Raw genomic sequence first — 20,843 nt, 5'->3', positions numbered from 1 at the left:
GTTAATAATTTCACACATAAGTCGCTCCTGAGTATAAGTCGCACCCCCGGCCAAACTATGAAAAAAACTGCGACTTATAGTCCGAAAAAATATGGTACATTTTATTGTATTTTTTTACTACAATATGTCTCATACAAAAATGTTGTTAGAAAAAGGCATGTTATATGTTAAAATTGGGGGCGGGGGACACAAGCGTCACTTAAATTGATTTTAAAGGAGACGTTGATTTGAGATACAAGCGTTTGAGTTAAGAGTTCAGTAACACAACCAATCAAGCTAGTAAGCTGAGGTAGTAATGTATTCTGAAGACTACCATTGTGTGGAATCATCTTCTAATTAAAAAAATATCAGCCAGTAAGAGCACATGCTGATGTCTAATGTAGCACACGCTAGACTACCGCTAATCATGCTGTGAAAGCAAAACAGCTTCTAAAATCGTGCTTTAATTTAACATCCTTCGTTTTTTTTCAGGTTGAACCAAGACCTTATTGATTTACAGATGAAATTCTAAAGTGAAGGGGTGAGGAATGTGCTTGACCTATGAGCAGGTAAACATTGGTGAAAAATGTTTACCTGCATTATCTGCTGCTGGTCGTGAACTCTCGCCCACTGCTCTAGGTCCTCTAGGTTGAAGAAATGATGAAGACTGCCATGGAAAACCCTGAATAGAGATAAAGCGCCATTAGAAATATGAATATTGACGACAAACACAAAGCCATAGGTCTATGTTGGAATGCAATAATTAGATGTCTGCATAAGCTTCTTATTCAGAATTGATTAGATGGACTTAATTACATCCATTTGTTCCTCCTAACTTAAAAGGGTGTATAAGCACAAAAAACAGTCTGGTTCTGTCAGGGAATCAGAGACCACACTCCTGAGACAGAGGGACCTCGGAGGACCCTTACCGGGGTAACAGGCTGGAAGTCTCGTACAGGGGGTGGAGCCGCGGCGGTTGCGGTTGTGGCGCCTGCTGCATTGGGCATCCGGGGGGGGATGTATACGCGTCGGCCCTCAAGGCCCTGCGGTCCCACCTGCACAAAGGGACCACAGTAGGGGGGGCTCAGCGGGCCGTTCATTGAGCCTGACGTAGGGTCTGAGGTACGTCTTTTCTGCTGCTGCCCCTACGAGGGTCCACAAGTACACATGCGATCCCTAATTAGTGCACGGACACTTAACTCAGCAAGCACAGAGGAGGGCCAGGCTATGGCGTGGCATAGCACACAGCTGACCTTTAACCCCACTGAGCAGACAATATGGTCCACTGCTGATCCCCGGATGCACTGGAGTCAGGCTCTTGTCGAGACTCAGTAAACGTACAAAATGTGTACCAGTAGTCTTTGGTCACAAGAGGGTGCTAGTATGCTAGTTTTACCATCAATTATCCACTAATTCTTCCACCATTTGAAAATACTGCATCAGCTCCCAATGCTTTCATTAAGCACTGCCATTCGCACAAAGACGCACACAATCATAGTACCTGCTTGTGATGCTGCATCTGTAGTCTCTCCAGCTTGCATCTCTCTGTGTGTTCTCGCTGACACTCATTTTGTGCCTGATGAAGCTGTAAGACATACAAACCCAGTTCATATAATTCATACAGAATATAGGGATTTAACACCCTCATCAATCCACTTACCTGATTGGTCATATTCGTAATCTGAATCTGTAATCGCTCCACTTGCCGTCTCAAGTCTTCTTTTTCCTCATTCATTCTCTCCCGGTCGCTGCGTTCTTTTCGGAAGTCCTCTTCAAATATTTTTACCTTGTTTACAAAACAAACATTTATAAAATGAAATCACAATTGCCGCAAAACGTCAGTTTTGTACCCAAGTGGTCCCTGGTTTACGATGTTCTGTGTTATTTTTCGTGGTTTCAAAAGCAAATCCAAGAATTGTTTAAAAAACATAATTTTGGTAGCGAAAAAATACACCAGCCTGTGTGCGCAATACACTGCGCTAGCATACATTGTGCCCATCCATTACACACACTATTCTACCACAGCAACACATAATTTGTTAAATTTTTGGGGGCATCGTGCCAAACAAAATGAGAGTAAAAGTAAAAAGTAAAGTGAGATTAGACATTTTAAAATGGTCAGAAAAGAAATCAACAATGGCTGCATGCCGGTGTTCTGTCGAATTGAGCTGCTTTGTCAAAGATTGAGGAGTTAACTTAGACTTAGACAAACTTTATTGATCCACAAGGGAAATTGTTCCACACAGTAGCTCAGTTACAAAGGATGGAAAGGATAAGGATGGAAAAGATAATGCACACAAGGGCAAAAAAAGAGGGTGAAAACAAAAGGTAGACTAAAAAAGTACCATAGTAGCAATATAAAATATAACATACCGTATTTTCCGCACTATAAGGCGCACCTAAAAACCTACAATTTTCTCAAAAGCTGACAGTGCGCCTTATAATCCGGTGCGCCTTATATATGGACCAATATTGAGCCCCAACAGGTCTCGCAACTACGGGATGCATAACGTAACCCCAGCCTCTACTGTAGCGTCTATTCTATGCGCCTTATAATCCGGTGCGCCTTATAGTGCGGAAAATATTGTATATGTAATATTTACATATTATATATACAGTATATGCTATATATTGATATATTCTACCGGCTGAATGCAGCTGAGATAGTCTCCAGCACCCCCCGCCACCCCAAAAGGGACAAGCGGTGAAAAATGGATGGATGTATATTATATTATTATGTATTATACTTTTATATAAACCAGTTGTCCTTTGCCGTCATTTAGTGGTTTTGGATTATCGACAACACCTCATTCAGAATAAGGAACTAAATTTGTTCATAACCCAAGGACCCACTATACGTGTTTTGTTGCATGTCTGACCTGCTCTTTTAAAACAGCAATTTGCGTGAGTAGTTCCTGTTTCCTCAAGTTATTGGCAGCGTCCTGACCAGGAGGTTGTTGGGAAGATGAAGGGGCATGCAGATTTAAGGCTTCTTCTAATGCCTGGAATGATAAGAAATGATAATTAATTAAAATCAAGTAAAAGGTTCTAACACAGAAACCAATGACCTCGGAGTGTTGCCTTCACTCACCCTGTTGAGGCGTTGAATTTCCTTTTCCTGGTATTCTCGTTGCTTGCTCAGCGGCAACAGCTGGTCCTGCAGGTAGCGAACTTTCTGCTTCAACTCAGTGTTCTCAGTATTTAGACACTCTTTCTCACCCTGAAACATGTCCCCAGCATTCTCAAACTGATTGTACTTCCACTTGTGTTCATCTTTTGCATTGATCAGACGGCATATTCACCTGCACATTTTCAATCTTGGACTTTGCCAGCAACAGCTTCTTTTCGTAGTCGCGCTGCCTTTGCTCTCGCTCGGCTTCCAGTTCAAGCACTGACTTCTGGGATTCAGTAAGCCTTTGTCTAAGATCTGTGATCTAAGTTCATAGGTGTGATTGGCAAAGGACAAAAAAGTACAAAAATTAACAGCGTCTCAAGTGGCGCACCGTTATAGTGCTGGACTGGTAATTTCATATTCAGAATTGAATCCCGGAAAGGTCGGGGTTGTGCCAGAAACAAGTGCAACTTTGTTTTTGATCAAATTTGTTATTTAGCACTAAAAAAACTAAATATTCAACTGTTAAATTCAAACATTTTTTGTACAAAACTATAAATTCAGGTTTGATTTAAAAAAGTATAAAATAGTTTTTAACAACAACAAAAAAAACTATGAAAATAGTTTGTTATGGGGGCCTTGGAGCCTCAAAATATAATTCTGCTTCAGGCCCAAGTTGAGCCTGAGGCAGCCTCGACACATACTGACATATTTGGTCTAGTCTTAAGATGGGTGGAATGGCTTAAGCCCTTAACCAACATCATTTATAGCTTAAAAAATGTTTCAAGAAAATGTCCAATGGTGTTTACAATAAATTAATTGAAAAAAGGATTGTATTAGACTCCATGACTTTTATTGAGAATCCAGCTCACGCTATTGAACTTCAATGTATAGAGCTGGTTACCATTTAGCATAGCTTGCTTACAGCTAAGCCAGGGGTCGGCAGCCTACGGCTCCAGAGCCGCATGCAGCTCTTTCGTGCCCTCTTAGTGGCTCTCTGGAGATTTTTTAAAAATGTGTGAAAATATGTGAAAAATAAATGTTTTGTTTTAATATGGTTTCTATAGGAGGACAAACATGACACAAACCATCCTAATTGTTAGAAAGCCCACTGTTTAATATGTCTGTATTAATACTTAACTGTTGAGAGTATTTGGCGAGCGCCGTTTTGTCCTACTAATAGTAGTGTGTGGACAGTGACGCAACAGTTTGTTTACATGTAGAACTTTCTCCAACGCTGCCACAAAGATGTTTGTATGCCACTCTTTGTCTCATTTTGTCCACCAAACGTTTATGCTGTGAGTGAATGCACAAAAGTGAGCTTTGTTGATGTTATTGACTTGTGTGGACTGCTAATCAGACATATTTGGTCAGGGCATGACTGAGAGCTAATCAAAGCTAATATGCTATTTAGGCTAATTGTATGTACATATTGCATCATTATTTATTGTTTATTAAGCATATTTGAGCTCATTTAAATTTAATTTACTTACGTTCTCTGTGTATTTACCGGTAATTTATATGTGCATGTCTCATGACACTTTATCTGTAAGTAATATTGGCTGCATTTCTGATAGTTTGTGTTGTTCCAGACAGTCCACAGCAAACATTACCCAGCTTGCAAAAGTTGTAATAAATCTTTCAGAAGAAGAAGTTGGACACACACATCTATACCTTTGGCCATTCTAAGCAATTCATTTCCAATAGTTAGCTCAACCTCTGAGAAGCCTCTGTTTTACTAATGTTTTCCAATGTTGTAAAAATTAGTAGAATAAATATTTTATATGTCACTCCTATAAATATTACAGAAACAACTTTTTGACATGAAAAAAACACAAATAAGGTGAGAAACTAATCGTCCACTCTTTAATGTCAATTTAAAAAAATAAAAGCAGTTTGGCCAATGAAGATACAAATCTAGTAGACATGCTTTATTCCTCTCCAACAACACCATGTGGATCAGTGCAACAGTTTGGCCGACAAAAATAAATAGGAGTGATACCTCTCACGTTTAATAGGTTGTATCGAGTCACGTGACTTTTTGTGGGCCACAAAACCAATATGGCTACTTTGCAGCAAACAGAGTGCGACCTATCTGAGTACGCAAGGGGTCTCGCTCTTACTACTAAAAGAAGATGAGCAAAAAAACCGATTATGCAATGAAATCTATCTCTATACATTATCAGAAAAAGAGTTGTCCAGTGACCAATGATTATCAGTCAGTCGCGTTCCCAGACATGTCGAACTATCTGGTGCTCTAGACGTCATTCAACACGGCAAAACCGATGAAAACTTGGAAGGAAAAATGTGCATTCTTTCGCCCTTCTTGATTACCTCTCAAGGAACTTAGAAGAAAAGTTTATCATTTTTGCAATTTCAACGGTTTTAAAGGGGAACATTATCACAATTTCAGAAGGGTTAAAACCATTAAAAATCAGTTCCCAGTGGCTTATTTTATTTTTCGAAGTTTTTTTCAAAATTTTAACTCATCACGCAATGTCCCTAAAAAAAGCTTCAAAGTGCCTGATTTTAACCATCGTTATATACACCCGTCCATTTCCCTGTGACGTCACACAGTGATGCCAATACAAACAAACATGGCGGTTAGAACGGCAAGGTATAGCGACATTAGCTCGGATTCAGACTCGGATTTCAGCGGCTTAAGCGATTCAACAGATTACGCATGTATTGAAACGGATGGTTGTAGTGTGGAGGCAGGTAGCGAAAACGAAATTGAAGAAGAAACTGAAGCTATTGAGCCATATCGGTTTGAACCGTATGCAAGCGAAACCGACGAAAACGACACGACAGCCAGCGACACGGGAGAAAGCGAGGACGAATTTGGCGATCGCCTTCTAACCAACGATTGGTATGTGTTTGTTTGGCATTAAAGGAAACTAACAACTATGAACTAGGTTTAAAGCATATGAAATACATTAGGCAACAACATGCACTTTGAGAGTGCAGACAGCCCAGTTTTCATCAATTAACATATTCTGTGGACATACCCTCATCCGCTCTCTTTTCCTGAAAGCTGATCTGTCCAGTCCAGTTGGAAATGCATCTGCTTTGAGTGTCGCAGGATATCCACACATTCTTGCCATCTCTGTCGTAGCATAGCTTTCGTCGGTAAAGTGTGCGGAACAAACGTCCAATTTCTTGCCACTTTCGCATCTTTGGGCCACTGGTGCAACTTGAATCCGTCCCTGTTCGTGTTGTTACACACTCCGACAACACACCGACGAGGCATGATGTCTCCAAGGTACGGAAAACAGTCGAAAAAACGGAAAATAACAAAGCTGATTTGACTCGGTATTTGTAATGTGTTTGAGAAAATGGCGGATTGCTTCCCAATGTGATGTCACAACGTGACGTCATCGCTCCGAGAGCGAATAATAGAAAGGCGTTTAATTCGCCAACATTCACCCATTTAGTGTTCGAAAATCGGTTAAAAAAATATATGGTCTTTTTTCTGCAACATCAAGGTATATATTGACGCTTACATAGGTCTGGTGATAATGTTCCCCTTTAACAACCAAACAAAGGAAGCATGGGGCATTTTTCTCCAAGAAATGCAAAATGCCACCCAGAACGCTATGACAACAGCCCACCACTTTGAGCCTCGCATAGTTAATGAGCCAGCCGGGCGTGACGTCAGGTGAATACAACATATACACAAGCTTAGTGCATCACTGACAACTCGGCGTGTTGTCACTTTACAGCCCGCATTCAATAATTTGATGGTATTGTGCTAAAAATGAGATGACAAAACATTTTAGTGAGCAGTGGCGTTACTTGGCAACACTAACAAAGTTAGCAATTTACGAGTGACCATCTCAGTAGACAAATGTCAAGACGTTATAAATGTATAAAGTTGCAAGGGCCCGTGCACCTGACATACGCTCTTGCGAAACCCCCACCTCTGCCAAACAAAAAAAGAGGATAGTCATGATTCACAAAAGCCTTATTTTCAGTTCAGAAAAGCAGATTTTTCTGGAAAAATCACTCCTGATTTGAAAAAATGTATTGTGAGGGGCATGTGTCATATCATGGTTGATTCTTAATTGCGCTGCTGAAATAGAGAAACATTAGCTAAGTAGTCGACTTTGTTATTTAAATAAAACCACAGGAAGAGAACAGTTGCAAACATACAATATGCCATTTAGATGTATGTGTGAAATAACAGCAAGTCTGTAGACGCAAATAGGTATATTTAGGTTTTTGTGGTTTAACCCAAGGCAACATGGTGTCCCAATCGTGGAGAAAATGTATGTTTGTGATTGTGTGGGCTGTGTGTTGGTGCATGTGCCTGCTACCCCACTGGCTGCACCACAGCAGGAGGTCAGCAGGTACTGAGAGTGGTGAGGGGAATTCTCACAGACAACCCTTGTGGTAAGATGCTTTAGATAGCGAGCTTGCAAAACTGCATCTTTTTCACACTATAAGCACTCCACTGCCACTTGTTATCTTAACAGTGCGCCATTTATTCACTTAACTGTTCTATATCCAGCACTATGACATTACTAATAATGTTAAACAAGACTCTTGCGTTGTTTAAAATAAAATATTGTTGACAAGCCAATGAAGTTAATCTATTGTTGTAAGGTAGCTTTTACATTTTAGTTGTTTGTTTAGCTTTCATTAGACAAGGCTGTCTGAGATAGGCTCCAGCGCCCCCCGCGACCCCGAAGGGAACAAGCGGTAGAAAATGGATGGATGGATGGATAGACAAGGCTGTACAAAACTACTATCCATTTACAATACACTAATTTAATCAGTATTATGTACTTTTATTACAGTTGTAAATTTTACAGTCACTAACATTTTTTCTACTTGGGAGCGGGGTAAAATACTCTGAATAACAAATAAATATTGCAGTAACAGGCTATTCAATAGAGGGCACCATAATGGTTCCTTAAACCCTTGTAACAAACAGTCATTACCGTACCTTCTGTTCAAACTGCGACTTCATTGAGTTCCACTGAACGTCCCACTGCTTATTCACCTCAAGTACCTGAAAGCAGCACACAGAGTAAAACATCTCGGCATATAAGAAAATAAATATGACATGCTAGTATAATTGATAATAATGGTTTTGAACTTTCAAAAGGGGAAGAGGCTCACATCTTTCCTCTGCTTCTCCAGGAGCTTGATCTTCTTTTCGTAAAACTCAACATCACAAGGTTTGTTTGGGCTTTTCCCTGCAGCTTTTCCACTCTGGGGGCACACGGAACACCCCCAATATTACGCAGCAATCACGGTAGGAAGGCTTCATACTGAGCATTTAAAATCACAAGTTAGCTTAGAAAATTGTGATCGAGTAATTTAGAAAACTGTCAAATAGTAGATCTGATAAGATAAGAGGCATTTACAAAAATATCCATTCGAGTCGCACTTCTTTAAGCTACAAATGAGTTGACATTGTTTTGAAAACATTTTTCACTTGAAGAATTTTAGTTACCGGTAACTTATTTGTCCTGTTCATTATAAGTTTGCAGTCCTTAATGGACAGTTACTGTATATAGTACAAAATATGGTTGTTTCATTTTCAAAATACCTTCTGCGGCGTAGTGGCTTCCATTTTTGGTCTCACCATCGCACAATCCTCTTTAACTGGTTCATCTTTGGTGTCGGGAGCTTCAGTGTCAGACGCTGCCATAGATGATGATGATGATGACGACGATGCTGCAGCTACCACTGCAGAAGTTGATGCTGCTGATGTTCCTCCAGTTACAAGCTCCTTCAGTTTCTGATTCTCTTGCCTAGAAAAGTTAACATTGTGCTAGATTGGATTCGTAAAGAAGGACTTATTCCAGAGTTTGGTCCAGCTCCAGGATGTAGGAAACCCAACAGTACGTTGTATAACGCCTGCACATGGTGCGACTATATTTGCTATCCTAAAGTGAAAGCATGTGCAACTGCCAACAACCTCAAAAAAAAAAGAAAAATATGAGGGAGGAGTCATGATAAGAGCTGCAGCGCACATATACTTTATTTTTGAAGGATTGGATATTGTTTTCTTGAGCTCAAGTTCAATTTTGATTTTTCACTTCAAAAACCTCACAATGTAGCTGTCACATATCAAAATACAAGCAAAAATAATGAACAGTAATTTGACTCTGTATTCATTAAACTACTTAATAATTTACCTATCCTAAAGATTTGGTTTTTTGACTAGCATTTCATGCAGCACTGAGGACTTTTTTTTAACCAATAAAACACCACAAAGAGCTGCCATGTTCAAATAGAAACAAAAACATTACCTCAGCTGTTCTAAGTCCCTATTCCTGATATGATGATCCTCTTCCATTTTCTTCCGCAACTCATTGTTCTCCTGTCTGAGCTGCTCACACAGAGTCTGCAATTCCCCACCCCAAAAAAACAATATTAGGCAGAATTTAATGTATACATGCTTTTCATTGTACAGTTTGTTCTAAAAAAGGACAAAAAGCAATGAAATGATGTTTGAAAAGAATTCTTATAAAATGCCATATGAAATACGTACTGTAGACATTTGTGCGGGCGCACACATTTTGTTTGTGCACATATTGAACTACAAAATATAATTTATTCAATGAGAATGAACAACCCCATGTTCATGTAAGCACCTACAAACCCTAACCCTTCTTGGTTTCATTTACTGTCTTGACAGTTACTGTAAACCACTTGGCTCCCACTGCTTCATTATTGTTTATTATCTCTAATTATCGGACTGCGTCATACCTGCAGGAGGGAAGTCCTCTGTTCATTCTTTTGGACCTTAGAGGAAAGATGGTGAAACTCCACAGCCATTCGACCTAGGTGAGCTAACAGCTGGTTTGGGTTGGACTCCTCTGCGAATATGCTAAAGGAGCTTTCCAATTTCTTCAACTGGCTTGCCAGCTCAATGTTCTCCTGAGGCAGCAGAGGGATTACTCCTGCCATGGACCTGGTCTGGACAAACACACACCCACATGTTGACAGTCAGTCATGGTGACTCAGTAAGATATTACATGTCAAAAAGAAAAGACAGTCACACTATAACAGTCATAGTGATACTATGTCTGTCTAGCCTAATAAGTCAAACCAGTCGACCTCGTTGGATCCAAAGTATAGCACAACGAAAAATAACCATATCGAATGAACTCATCAATATACACTGATCAAATTTTACACCATTAATTTTAGAAGGTGACTACTTTTCTATCATATATGGCAATGATATACGATAATACTCTGACATAGTATCCTACTATGACCACATTCCTTTGGATGCAGTATGTGACTGAATCATCAGGATGATTCCAGTCAGTAATAATCCTGGACTTTCCCCCTTGGTTGACAAAGGCTAGAAGCACCAGAATTGAAAGTGTTGCCAACTTACTTCACCAAAATAGGTTTCTAAAGTTGAGGAAAAGGCAATTAAGTAAAGGACGCAAGTACACAGAATGATGACTAAGAGACATACCAACATTGTGACAACGGAATTTAAGTCTTACTTCAAATGGAAGCATAAATGTTAGTTGTAAAACAAATATTAATAGAAGTTTGAAAAGATGGTTGGTACATACAGTCAACACATCTGAAGTCCTATCCATATTGACCGCTTCAAACTCTGATAAGGCATTCTGTAAATGTCAATAAAAAAAAAAGGCAGTTGTCAATTCAAATTCCACCAGTTGACAGCGTCAGGATTTCATAATGTGGGCTAGTGTCCGACTGATTTTACGGGTCAATGCCCATTCCAATAATAGTGAATTAAATAAATAAATAAAAATATAATTTTTTTTATTTAAAAAAAGGATTAAATTTACTTTTGATGGCTTAAATATAGCTCCTAAAACTATTTAAAGTGAAGGGAAAAAATATTACTATTTTCAAATATGTTATCTGAAATTGTGTGGAACAAGCAGCTGCATACAATAATCTGAACATAAAATAAATACAAAACAGTACGCAAAAGAGCAGTGAACTTCTGGGAAATAAAATAATATTTTAAGACATTTACTTTAACATGCCCTCTCAGCAAATGTAGTTACTATATTACCCAAAAGTCTTAGCACAGTAGACCAGAAGGAAAATTAGATACAAAATTGTTGTGCTACTAAAGAAAATAAAAGAGAACCTATTTTGGTGCAAGCTGTTGTTTCTGGTGTGTTCAAGTAAGCAATTCACATCACATCAATTATTCCAGGCTATTAACATACAAAGAGAGGCGAAAGAGCAGACAAGAAAAGTGACAAAAGCCAGAAAAAAATACTAAGAAAAAATATAGAAACAAATGATAGAGGAGGAATACAAGAAAAAAGAAAAGAAAAACAATGGAGAGGACAGATAGACAAGTGAGTCAAATACAACGGAAAATAAATACATATGGCGCTGTCTAAGAAGAGAAAAATATACAGTGAAAATAGAGCATTTACCCCAAAGTTGCTAAAAATTAAGTGTTATCGGTATTAATCACCCAAATTTAGGCTGATTACAAATTATTCTCCAATTTATTCGGCCGGACACTAATGTAGGCTGCAGCTTACATTTGTTCACAGTTGAAATGTTCTACTCCTCTCAAAGTTACACTCACGTTAAGTCTGTTGGGCTGAATGGCCTTTGCTAAACAGCTCGCCTCTTCTTCCCTTGGCTCTGCGGTGGAATGCAAACAAGGTTTACCTGTGTGTGGCAAAACAAAAAGACACAGTCAAATCCATCTGGGAGGAGTTTTGTGGAATACATAAAAAAGCCTTGTCACATAGCAGATGGAGTAATCCAAAAGTGTCAAAACATCACCAACTAAGTGAGACCTACTTTGTGTTTCAGTCCGAACAGGTCCTGCCACGCACAGACTGGCTGCAAAGCTGGCGGATTTGAGGGCCTCATTGTCTCGGACAAGTTCCTCTACTCTCAGACGAAGCCTTGAAGCTTCCAGCTGGGACTCTTCAAGCAAGCTGCCTGCATAGAGATGGTGCATCAGTTTCACTAAATCCTGCATCATTATCTGTGGTTCACACACACACAGGGACAACACTGCAACTACAGTAAGTAGAGCATCAGTAGTATTTGTAATATTTCTTAAGAACAAGAAACACACCTTCAATGAGTCATTGGGTGTAAAGCAGGTTTAGCTAGATTCTTATCTTTTTGCTACATCACATAGCACATAGTCAGTTTTGCTTCTGTGTGTGCATAATTTGACTGAGGAAATATGTTAAAGGGGCCCTATTAGGCAAAACCAACTTTTCTTACCTACTGGTACCTGCTTATGTGTATTTGGGATCTGCATAAGTCTCGAAAATGTGAAATCACAACGTGGACGTATGGCAGAGATATTTATAAAACAATCATGCCTTCATTTTTTCTTTCATAATTTGCTTGTGATCTTTTCTGACCTGTGACGTCAGCGGATTATCCAAATATTGTACAAATTTACCCAAACATCCTTGCAAGATCAGCCATTTTTAATCTATGAAGAACATGTCTACAATGAAACTCAATGAAGAAAAATGCTCTGTTGGTTGCTTTAACCAGCATTAGTCCCTAAACAAACGTTCAACCCCATCTGAAGTAGGGCTTAGCTAAACATAAAAAACAACTACTAAACAAGACTGTCGTGGCGGGAAACGAAAGCCCAGTCAGCGTGAAGGAGCATGGTAAGGATGGGTTTGTTTGCATCTAACACCGCCTCTCAAAACGAACCGTTCTAAAAGCAGCCAAAAAGTGGTTTAAGGATAGGTTTTTACAGCAAAATCCATGCAACATTTTGACCAAAGAACCATCATTGCATGTTACGTAAACCAAAATAAAGTGTTTAAAAAATAGGAAAAAAATCACAAGACCCCTTTAAGGTAAAATTCCTCATGCCAGTGCAAATAAGGGTCAAGTGATTGTCTTTTGATTCTATACAAAGCATATAATCATTTTATAAATAAAGACTATTATTTTTGTTGGATCAATAAACAATTTTGACATATTTTTGACTATGCTGCTGCCTATAGACAGTGTTTCACCTGCATTCCTTTCTTTTGTGACGGCCTACCACAAGCACCCTTCATGCGCTGGCTGTTAAACACATTATGTGAATGCAGTTCTTTGTTACAACTTCATACAGTAGATGGCATCATAACACACCTCATTAGCACCTGGTCTGCTACAGAATACTAGCAGGAGGGAACAGTTATAGAGACTAGACTAGACTAATCTTAGAAGTGTAGAAGGGGCCTAATGTTGGGTGATATATGATGATTATGCGCTGTATCAAGTTGTTTTATTGAAACAAATACTAAACATGAGTAACTTTTGACATTTTACAGTGTTATGCTTAGATAAATGCAAACTATAAAAAATAACTAAAATAATATTTGAAATAAAAACCTTTTTTTTTTTAAATAAATATAATAGTGAAACAATCTTCAATCTTCTTTAAAGGGTCAAATCATGATTTTTTTCGACATCTAAAACACTTCCTTGTGGTCTACATAACATGTAATGGTGGTTCTTTGGTCAAATGTTGGCACAGATTATTTTATACAGACCGTTTTCAAGTTGCTTTCTGACCGTATCTTCAGGATGCGCCCTTTTGTGGCGGTCTTATTTACATGCCTACCCTTTGACAGCATCTTCTCCCCATCAGCCACGTTGAAGTTTTTAGCACTTCCATAACGAGTGTACTGACGGATATGAGCTATAGGATATACGCTAATTTGTATGAGAAATGGCAACAGCGAAGGATACATGTCCATGTACGAGCAAGTCTGCCCTATAACAAGAAGATTTACAACAGAGGTGGACTTGCACAAAACACTTTAGGTAAATCTCTATCATATATGGATAATCGCTGAAGCCACACCTGGGAAAAGCCAGGCTGGCATAGTTTAAACAATACAATAAAAAGGCCCAGATTCTGCAACAGCAGAACAAGGAAGAGACCATGGATGAAAAGGGGCATAGCATTAAATAGGCAATAACATCAACATTTCAGGAAGTGCTAAGTTACAAGAAGGGGCAAAAAGAATGGATTTCAGTAGGAACCTTAGAAAAGATCCATGACAGGAAAAGGAAGAAGGCATAAATAAATTATAGCCACACACGTGCTGGAAAAATCAAAGCCCAAGAACAGTATTCAGAAGCAAATAGAATAGTTAAAATAACTTATTAATGCAAACGAGGTGGCGCGAAAGGGTAACATGAGGGAGCTGTAGCTAACATCAAAAACCTCTCAGGCAAGTTTGGCCGGCCAGAGAGGCCAGTGAGGGACAAAGAAGAAAAACATATTCAGACATAGAATAGCATAAACTTAGATGGGATGAGCATTTTGAAAATGTCTTTGTACAGATCTTCTCCACCAAACTTAGTAAATATCCAACCAGCCAATAGTTACCTTCCTATTGTCTATGATGTTCCAACGAAGGAAGAAATGTATAAGGCCCTCAAGCAATTAAGAAACAGCAGTTCAGCATGGCCAGACACCATTCCTGCTGAAGCTTTGAAAGCAGATGAAGTGACCACTGTGGAAATTCCATATCCTCTATTCCAAAACATTTGGGAGAAGGACATTCTATCAGAGTGGAAGGAAGGCCTCAAAGAAGGGTGACCTTAGTTCCTGTGCCAACTACAGGGGGGTTAACACGATTATCAACCCCAACTAGGATCTTCAATTGAGTCCTCTTAAACAGAATAAAAGATGCGGTTGACCCACATCTCCAAGATCAACAATCTGGCTTCAGGAAGAGTAGATCATGCATTGACAAAGTAACAACCCTGCGGGATATCCTGGAAAAGTCCTTGGAATGGAACTTACCTCTCTATGTGAATTGTATTGACTGTGAGAAGGCGTTTGACAGTGTGGATAGGCAGATTATCTGGAGAATGTTGAGACACTACGGGGTAACAGCAAATATTACGAACATCATCAGGAACTCATATGAAGGAATGACCTGCAGAGTGCGTCATGGCCAGCAGCTTACCAATCAATGCCCTCCAAGTGCAAACAGGAGTGAGGCAAAGATGCTTACTATCACCCTTCCACTTTCAGTTGGCAATAGATTGGGTAATGAAGACATTAACTGCTCAAAAGAGGAATATTATCTAATTTACATCCTTCCATCCATCCATTTTTTACCGCTTGTCCCTCTCGAGGTCACAGGGATTGCTGGAGCCTATCCAGCTACACTCGGGCGGAATGGCGGGGTACACCCTGGACAAGTCGCCACCTAATTGCAGGGCCAACACAGATAGACAACATTCACACTCACATTCACACACTAGGGCCATTGAACGCAATTGTATGACCTTAAGACTTTGCTAATGACCTGACACTTATTTCCCACAGACAGCAACAAATGCAGGAGAAGACCACTATCACTGCAAGTCACTTAGCATGTCTTGGCCTCTTTATACACAAAGGGAAGAGCAAGTTTCTCAAAGTAAAGGCTAGCAGGAGAAGCATTAGACGAAGTGGACAAGCTTCACCTATCTTGGCCGTGTAGTCGATAATCAGGGAGAGACAGATGCTGATGTGAAGGTTAGGATTGAAAAGGCAAGGGCAGCTATGCACCAGCTGGATAATGTTTGGGGATCCTCTGAGCTGCCACAAAATACCAAGATCAGGATCTTTAACTCTGTGGTCAAGCTTGTGCTTTTCTATGGCAGAGAGACCTGGAGAACAATGTTGAAGAAAATTCCGGCCTTTGTCAACACCTGTCTCAGATGAATCTTAAGTGCACACTGGCCGAACACTATCAGTAATTTGGAGCTGTGGAAGCGAACAGGACAGCAGCCTGTGGAGGAAGAAATCCTCAGAAGACAGTGGAGATGGTTGGCCATATTCTTTGCAAGCCTGCATCCAACACCACAAGACATGCCCTCTTTTGGAATCCACAAAGTTAAAGGAGAGGCAGACTAACGAACAGCTGGCACTGGGACCAAATGCAGATGTGAAGAGGTCTGACCATATATGGAGACAGCTGGAGAAGTTGGCCCAGGACCGTGATGACTGGAGAGCTCTTGTTCATGGCCTATGCCTAAAGTTGGACGGTAGGCACAAGTCAGTGAGTAAGCTAAACACCCTTTCAGATTGTGTACATTTGTTGTGTCAGTGCTTATTGTCACTGGGAAGCTCATATAACAAGTTGACTATTTCCAGCAGCTTTTAAAATGTGTTTTTTTTCAAACTGTTGCAACTGAAAACACGTCTTTAGCAATGTGATGGGACACTGCTGTAGTAATAGCGCACCACTTTTCCTTTCATATGGAACGCAACGGCGCAAAAAGAAGCTAGCAGTGAGCTGTGTGCAGGTTGTGCTGCTGGGGCCGCTTTAGCACACAGCTTCACACACACACACCTTGTGTTAAGTTAAATGTGGTAAAAAAATAATTTGTCTTTTACTGACCAGTTCCACAACCAGACATTGCTTCCTCTGTACTATTTGGAGGAGGGGCATAGCACAAAGTGCAGAGAGTGTGATCAGTGAGACTTCCTCCTCAAGATAGCACAAACTCAATCTATATTGAAATTAACGATGTTTGTTTTATTTTTTTATATTGAGCTTAAAATAAATATAGATATATTAACAATATCATTATATCGCCAGTCCTAATGCTAACTAAGTGACTTAGTTGTTATATTTAAAGATTAATTTAAACCTTTCTAGATCATCCTTTGTTTTAAAAAAAAAAGACAGATCTAACACATTTTCCTGTCTGTTAGACACTTTTGGAGGCTCTACCATAAACATGTGTCAAACAGTGTGTCCCTGCTGTGGAGCCCTTTCCACAGGACTTACCCAGGCTCTTAAGACCCTTCATCCTCTCCCTCAGCATGTTGTTCTCCTCCAGGAGCTGTCGATAACTGCTTCCTCCTCCAGACTCATCCCTGGTCTTGACGTCACTCCCACCTGGATCATAGATGCGGTACGGACCCTTTCCTTCCATTGTTTTGTTCACTTGCTAAACATGATTCTGTAAGCTGAAAAAGAGCAGAGAAAACCACATTAGGAAATAATCTATGTCTTAAATTTTTACAGACAATGGTACCTGTGAGACAGAAGAATTGATTGATTGATTGATTGATTTAAACTTTTATTAGTAGATTGCACAGTACAGTACATATTCCGTACAATTGACCACTAAATGGTAACACCCGAATAAGTTTTTCAACTTGTTTAAGTCGGGGTCCACATAAATCAATTCATGGTAACAATAAGTTAAGACTTAAAAAGGGTTTCTTTAAAGTTCGTCTCACTCAGCTCCGATTGAAAACAAAACTAGATTGTGTGTGCACCTTCAAACTTGTAGTTGCACTTTGGTCAAGATTGAAAATAAAACTAGATTGTGTGTGCACCTTCAAACTTATAGTTGCACTTTGGTCAAGACGAAATACTATAAAAAGTTACTTAAACACTTTAGTGCAGTCCAGTTTGCAATAACATTTGTATTTTTGTTAGCAGACCAAATAATATCTCAGTTAAAAGGGGCTGTTTGCAATATGTTATTTTAACATTAGTGGTTTAACAGAACATGCATATCTAAAATGTCTATATTTCAAAAAGCTTCCAATTAAATACTACATAAAAATGTATTGTCAGCCCGAGGAATTTGTCTGCCATTCAGACTTCAGGCCATTTTGTCCGCGTGCACATACTCAAAAGCAGCCCAAGACAAGCAACTAGCAGTTTGCAGCCGCATTGCTGTTGTGATAGTCCGTCCTGAGATCGGTAGGTCATGAGTTCAAACCCCAGCCGAGTCATATCAAAGACTATAAAAATGGGACCTCCCTGCTTGGCACTCAGCATCAAGGGTTGGAATTGGGGGATTAAATCACTAAAATGATTCCCGAGCACGACCACTGCTGCTACTCACTGCTCCCCTCACCTCCCAGGGGGTGGAACAAGGGGATGGATCAGATGCAGAGAGTAATTTCACCACAGCTAGTGTGTGTGTGTGACTATCAGTGGTACTTTACCTTAACTTAACTTAATGATTAGATGTATATTGTAACATCAGCCAGCAAAATCGCTATCATTAGCTAACAACTCACACAACTAATGTGCATGCTACGTACGAGCATATTTTACGCCAGTAGGTGCTAAAAGCTGTAAGAGAGTGGGATATAATGCTTAAATCACATTGAAAATGTAGCGCCGTCTGGGGCATCTGCGTAAAGGTTGAAAACAGCCAATTTAAGCATATCCGGCATATGTAACATGGACTTCGTCCAACAAACTCACATACCACAACATGGCGTCTTCTGAGTCACATACACTCCGAGTACGTCATTACCAGCTGATATTTTACCATTTGAGATGTAACAAAGAAAATGCAAATTATATGAAGACTTCAAAAAGATTTCCAGAGATGTGCTGCAAGAAGACAACACTTTTGACAACTTGATAGAAAGTAACGCTTTTAAATTTCTAATCTTTACTTGCTAATGATTTTCACTCAGCTTTCAGCCGGTTCCAGTCACATCGGGTGACAACTTATTCAATGTTTTGGTCCGTTGGTGCAGTCGGCGTTGACACTTGCCTCAATCAGGACTGGAGTCCGCTGGCAAGTGGACCGAGGCCCATCTTTCAGGGCACTTGTTCGGCCTTTGGGTCCTGTACTGCGTTCGCACATCACCAAACGAATCTTGCCAGCGGACCAAAGTTAGTTTCAACTAGATAGCAGGTGTGAACCAACCCTAGTAGATTTTTTTATACTGACGATCATGAAATCGTAAATGAAAATACATTTTTGGGAGTAATAATTGATGGTAAACTATCATGGAAACCTCATGTCAGACACATTAAAACAAAAATCTCAAAAAGCCTCTCAATTATGAACAAAGCAAAACGATACCTCAATGAAAATGCACTCCGTACTCTATACTGCACCTTGGTACTCCCATACCTTATTACATACCGTGTTGCAGTATGGGGGAATACTTACCACAACACAATTCATCTTCTGATCATATTACAGAAAAGAGCACTGCAAATCATTCACAACGTTGGTTATTTAGAACATACTCATAATCTGTTTATGCAATCAAAGTTGCTCAAATTTGATGACCTTGTTAAATATAATACATTAATAATCTTATATAAAGCATTTACCATATTTTTCGGACGATAGGTCGCAGTTTTTTTCATAGTTTGGCCGGGGGTGCGACTTATGTGTGAAATTATTAACACATTACCGTAAAATATCAAAGAATATTATTTAGCTCATTCACGTAAGAGACTAGACGTATAAGATTTCATGGGATTTAGCGATTAGGAGTGACAGATTGTTTGGTAAACGTATAGCATGTTCTATATGTTATAGTTATTTGAATGACTCTTACCATAATATGGTATGTTAACATACCAGGCACGTTCTCAGTTGGTTATTTATGCCTCATATAACGTACACTTATTCAGCCTGTTGTTCACTATTCTTTATTTATTTTAAATTGCCTTTCAAATGTCTATTCTTGGTGTTGGGTTTTATCAAATAAATTTCCCAAACAATGCGACTTATACTCCAGTGCGACTTACATATGTTTTTTTCCTTCTTTACTATGCATTTTCGGCCGGTGCGACTTATACTCCGGAGCGACTTATACTCTTTTTATAAGAAGAGTGCAGGCTCATAACTTGAGGGGCTTTGGATATTTCTTATTGCCGAGAGCTCAAACCACTCGTAAAGGTTTTTGTGTGTCTGTATGCGGAGTAAAACTATGGAACAAACTGGACTTACAACACGAGCAATGCCAAACTATTAATCGATTTAAACTATTATACAAACATGGGGTCTGGTTCAAATACAGAGATGAGGGTCTTTAATTTGACCTGCTGTTGTACTCTTGTCTCAAAGTGTTAACACGTGCTCAATGTTTCCTTACCATTATTGCTATGTTGTCTATACAAATTTTTGTTACAGTGTAATAATTATTGTTACCTGTGGTAATGCCACTATGATACAACATCTGTATTATAATCCTTGAACAAAGTAACACTGAAACTCATGTGAATAATCACTGAATGGAGAACTGGGGGTGGGATTAAATAAATTATCTTCTTTCCACTCCCTTTCAGGCAAAACTGGACAATCATGCATTACATACGATACATTACATTTTGCACTATATTAATTTATATTATTATGGTTGAAATATAGAGATGAGGGTCTTTAATTTGACCTGCTGTTGTACTCTTGTCTCAAAGTGTTAACACGTGCTCAATGTTTCCTTACCATTATTGCTATGTTGTCTATTACCAATGTTGGTAGGTTCATTATTCCTACATTGTTGATACAAATTATTGTTACAGTGTAATAATTATTGTTACCTGTGGTAATGCCACTATGATACAACATCTGTATTATAATCCTTGAACAAAGTAACACTGAAACTCATGTGAATAATCACTGAATGGAGAACTGGGGGTGGGATTAAATAAATTATCTTCTTCCTACTCCCTTTCAGGCAAAACTGGACAATCATGCATTACATACTATACATTACATTTTGCACTATATTAATTTATATTATTATGGTTCAAATATAGAGATGAGGGTCTTTAATTTGACCTGCTTTTGTACTCTTGTCTCAAAGTGTTAACACGTGCTCAATGTTTCCTTACCATTATTGCTATGTTGTCTATTACCATTGTTGGCATTTTGTCTATTACCAATGTTGGTCGGTTCATTATTCCTACATTGTTGATACAAATTATTGTTACAGTGTAAAAATGATTATTACCTGTGGTAATGCCACATCTGTATTATAATCCTTGAACAAAGTAACAGTGAAACTCAT

General features: G+C 39.1%; 1 protein-coding gene across 7 annotated transcripts in view; it reads right to left on the bottom strand.

Annotated features, from left to right (window-relative positions):
- tnip1 (TNFAIP3 interacting protein 1) overlaps positions 1-20,843 on the bottom strand; it is a 47,373-nt gene that overhangs the window by 6,460 nt on the left and 20,070 nt on the right. For 4 of the 7 annotated variants that reach the window (XM_061927566.2, XM_061927565.2, XM_061927564.2 and 1 more), the window contains exons 2-17: positions 16,846-17,027; positions 11,873-12,016; positions 11,652-11,737; positions 10,642-10,698; positions 9,815-10,024; positions 9,355-9,449; positions 8,649-8,853; positions 8,216-8,308; positions 8,040-8,105; positions 3,282-3,413; positions 3,071-3,199; positions 2,859-2,981; positions 1,640-1,765; positions 1,481-1,564; positions 909-1,124; positions 574-661 (exon numbers count right to left, since the gene is read on the bottom strand). In XM_061927566.2, coding sequence (XP_061783550.2) covers positions 574-661; positions 909-1,124; positions 1,481-1,564; positions 1,640-1,765; positions 2,859-2,981; positions 3,071-3,199; positions 3,282-3,413; positions 8,040-8,105; positions 8,216-8,308; positions 8,649-8,853; positions 9,355-9,449; positions 9,815-10,024; positions 10,642-10,698; positions 11,652-11,737; positions 11,873-12,016; positions 16,846-16,993 — 2,002 coding nt within the window. In that variant the 5' untranslated portion in view covers positions 16,994-17,027. The remainder of the gene's footprint in view (positions 1-573; positions 662-908; positions 1,125-1,480; positions 1,565-1,639; positions 1,766-2,858; positions 2,982-3,070; positions 3,200-3,281; positions 3,414-8,039; positions 8,106-8,215; positions 8,309-8,648; positions 8,854-9,354; positions 9,450-9,814; positions 10,025-10,641; positions 10,699-11,651; positions 11,738-11,872; positions 12,017-16,845; positions 17,028-20,843) is intronic. The other 3 variants (XM_061927568.2, XM_061927569.2, XM_061927567.2) reach the window with 3 other exon arrangements.

The sequence above is a fragment of the Nerophis lumbriciformis genome, linkage group LG35, assembly GCF_033978685.3.
Source record: "Nerophis lumbriciformis linkage group LG35, RoL_Nlum_v2.1, whole genome shotgun sequence".
Taxonomy (NCBI): Eukaryota; Metazoa; Chordata; class Actinopteri; order Syngnathiformes; family Syngnathidae; genus Nerophis; species Nerophis lumbriciformis.
This window is presented reverse-complemented; position numbering and strand designations above follow the sequence as displayed.